The sequence below is a fragment of the Triticum aestivum genome, chromosome 4D (assembly GCF_018294505.1).
Source record: "Triticum aestivum cultivar Chinese Spring chromosome 4D, IWGSC CS RefSeq v2.1, whole genome shotgun sequence".
Lineage (NCBI taxonomy): Eukaryota > Viridiplantae > Streptophyta > Magnoliopsida > Poales > Poaceae > Triticum > Triticum aestivum.
In genome coordinates, this window is record NC_057805.1 from 37,882,803 (window position 1) to 37,886,159 (window position 3,357).

At 55.0% G+C, this 3,357-nt stretch overlaps 1 protein-coding gene across 1 annotated transcript; it reads right to left on the reverse strand.

Annotated features, from left to right (window-relative positions):
- Window positions 1–855: 855 nt before the first annotated feature.
- Window positions 856–2,839, reverse strand: LOC123096007 (peptide-N4-(N-acetyl-beta-glucosaminyl)asparagine amidase A). Its single transcript, XM_044517586.1, has one exon. It carries the CDS (start codon window positions 2,734–2,736, stop codon window positions 1,036–1,038), a length of 1,701 nt encoding a protein of 566 aa, XP_044373521.1. The 5' UTR covers window positions 2,737–2,839; the 3' UTR covers window positions 856–1,035.
- Window positions 2,840–3,357: the final 518 nt, after the last annotated feature.

Sequence of the window (3,357 nt, forward strand, 5' to 3'; positions counted from 1 at the left end):
TTCCCTAAAGAGTTCCCCAATTTTGTGTTATTCTGGAATAAAGTACACTGCCCTTTGAGCTACCAAAGTTTCTGAGGTATCTATCGTCGGATGTTGCAACATTTTGTGCATCAGTAAAAGACAGAGATTTTTTTTGTGTGTGTACAAAGCATCTGGTTTTCAAGTGTGAGAAAGGATTTGCTGAAGAAAGAGTATGTGCAGCTAGATATGTGCAGTTTAGGTTTGTCTCATATGTTTGTTTTTATCAAAAAGATGGCTGGTTGGGTAGTTCTAACTTCAAAATATATTGCTATTTGTGCAGTTAGTAGTTTTCCATTTGCCGGAGCACATGGACGAGTGCACACTATCTAAATATGCAAACTGAAGAAACTGAAGTTTTGTCTTTTATTTCTTTGTTCAGTTAGCTTCCTTTTTTTCATCTCTAGGAGTGAAATTTAACAAACAGGGCCATGGGCCGTGACAAACAAATAGACCTGTGTAAACAACATGAATTTAGAAGGGAGGAAGGAAGCAGATGGAGTTGTCAACGAGATGTAGGAGGATGTCAATGTTATTATCTCACATCTAGATGTGACATAGACAGATCCTTGAAAATATATGTAAACATTATGTTTGCCCGCCCTTTATTAATAAGTTCAAGTTCAAAGATCTCTCCGACGAACAATTTACTATCTTATTTTCTTTGATGGGTTGTTAGCATAAACACCGACACTTTTATGTGCATGATACTTTAGGTGTATGCACGGCGTTTTCAACTTCTGACTTGTGTGTTCATGTGGAAGCAAAGTACCACTGTTCCCTTTAAAAGTAGTGAGTACTGAGTCGCATGAACCGACTCATTGCCCTGCATTTCGGTTGAAAAATCTTATGAGACTCGATTTATATCTCATCAAGTACTAAGTCTGTTGGGATTTGATCCTGACATGTCATGGCACACATCTTAAAGCAACAATCCGTTCTCCACAAAGGTTCACGTTTCAAACCCAGAATCTCTTGAAGTTGCCAAATGTCGGTACGGGGAAAAGTTAAAAGTAACTATGGAAGATTCATCGCCAGTAGCGCGGCCGTGACAGCGCCAACTTCGGCGGATGCCGCCCCCTTCACGCAGAACTCATTGGAGTGGTCCGACACGACGCTGTAGTTGCTGCTGGTCACGTTTCTGAAGTAGCACCCGTCGGTGGCGTTGTACCTGTATGTCTGCCGGACGCCCCATGACTTGCCGCCTCCCTCCTCGTCCTCCACGAGGCTGCTCTGTGTGATGCGCAACGACTGGTACGGCGGCGCCGACGACCACTGGCCGGCGGCCACCGTCGTCTCCTCCAACCCGTGCGTGACGGTTAGACTATTCTGTTGATAGACCCAGCCAAGCGGGAAGTTCCCGTGCGTCTGCGCCGAGTACAGGACGCCGCCGGCGCCGTCCGTGGCGACGACGCCGGTGTCCGCAACGATGGTCAGGTCCAGCGTCTCGAAGGTGAGGAGGTACTCGAGGGCGAACGTCCGCGTGGCGTTGGTCGTTATATTCCCGTACGATGACTTGACCCACCCGGTGGCGGAGACGAGCCGGTTCGCCGTCGCGTGGTAGTGGGTGTCGACGGGGTCGTCGGACTTGGACGACGTCGTGTTCGCCGGCGGCGCGGCGTAGCTCACGAGGCCCGCCGTCGTCGACGTGCCCCCGGGATCCAGCCAGAGGTGGAGGTTGGCGCCGACGTACCACACGCCCACGGCGTTGGTGACCGCAAACGCGAACTCGTGCGCCTTGCCGTCTAGCAGCTTGCCAAGGAAAGGCGTGAGCTCGATGTCGTACGTGGGGAGGTTGAAGGAGCCGATGGGGGCGATTGGCCTCCATAGGAGGGGGTGGATGCCGCCGGGGTAGATGACGGGGAACGGGCACACGGAGCCGGCGAGGACAGCGTCGACGCGAGCGGTGACCTCGCGGAACGGGCCGTTCTGGTACCCGGGCTGGTTCTTGTACCATAACTCGTCGTCTTCGTGGAACGAGAAGTAGAGTTCGAGGACCGCGCGGTAGGTGTTGGATGGCAGCGCGACGCTCTTGGATGCGACGTCGGCGGCGCTCTGAATCGGGAACCACAGCCCGCCGTTCAGAGGGAGGGGTCGCGACATCGGGACGATGAGGTCGGCGGGAGCCATGGCGGGCGGCGGCTTGGTCGTCGGCGTGCGGCGGATGTAGAGGTGAAGCGTGACGTTGGCATGGTACACGCCGGTGAGCGTGGCGTTGACGAGGTTGCCGAGGTAGACGGCGAAGGTGGAGTTGCCGGCGGCGGCGAGGAGGGACGCGTACTTGGTGACGTCCTTGGAGACGGACCAGACGATGCCGTTGGGCGGCGGCGCGGCGGTGCTGCCGCGGAGGAGCTCGGCGCCGCCGAGCCAGACGCCGAAGATCCTGTCGAGCTGGGGTCCCCGGCAGGCGGCGCGCCACTCGAGCACCGCGAGGGAGATGGCCGAGGCGCGGCCGCCCGCCTTGAGGAGGCAGCGCGGCGGGGAGTAGGCGGCGGTGGCGGGGGGCTTGTCGAAGGTGGAGCCGAAGGAGGCGGACATCAGGAGCGTGGAGCACCGGCGGCCGGAGCCGCCGCGTGGCGGGCGGTCCACCTCGAAGAAGGCGGTCGGCCGCGACGCCGACGCGTTGGCTGGGGATTTGCGTAGGCTCCGAGGTGAGGCGACGGTGGCTGGGATCATCAAACAGAGGAGGAGGGCGAGGCGGACGCATGGCACGGCCATGGTTCACAGCTTGAGATTAGAGCGGAGGCAGTCTGCTGCGTTGCTACGTACGCGCGCCAGGGCGGCTTAAAACTAGGAGGAGGAGGAGGACTGCGAGGACAACCCGGTCAACCTCGAGGATAAGGCCATTGAAAGGAACGGTGACAGTGTGGTGTTTGGATCTCATCAGAAATGTTCCATGCTTCTTGGGTACAGGACGAGCATGCTACTATGCCAACTGCCAAGGACTGACGAGATGGCCGGCACATGCATGCATGCATGCATGCAGGTCAGGTCGGCTTGCATTACAGGATACAGCTTGCTCCATTTCGATCTGCAAATTGCATTGGCCGGAAGTCCAGTTTGGCGTGAATGCACTAGCACGGAGCACATAATCGACGTGCGTCGACCCCCACCGCACACGGAGAGCCACCGAAATTATCCAACTCCTCGGTCATACTCGTCAGCTCATGGCCACGGCCTGACTTTACCACATAAATTTACTCGAATAAGTAGTCCAAAAACTTGTTAGTATATGTTGTGTTTTCATTAGTTTTCTAGAACAGTTTTGCTAGAACTCATCTAGATGAGATATAATTTGGTCTCATTCACCTTTTTATAGTCATTGGATATGATACTATA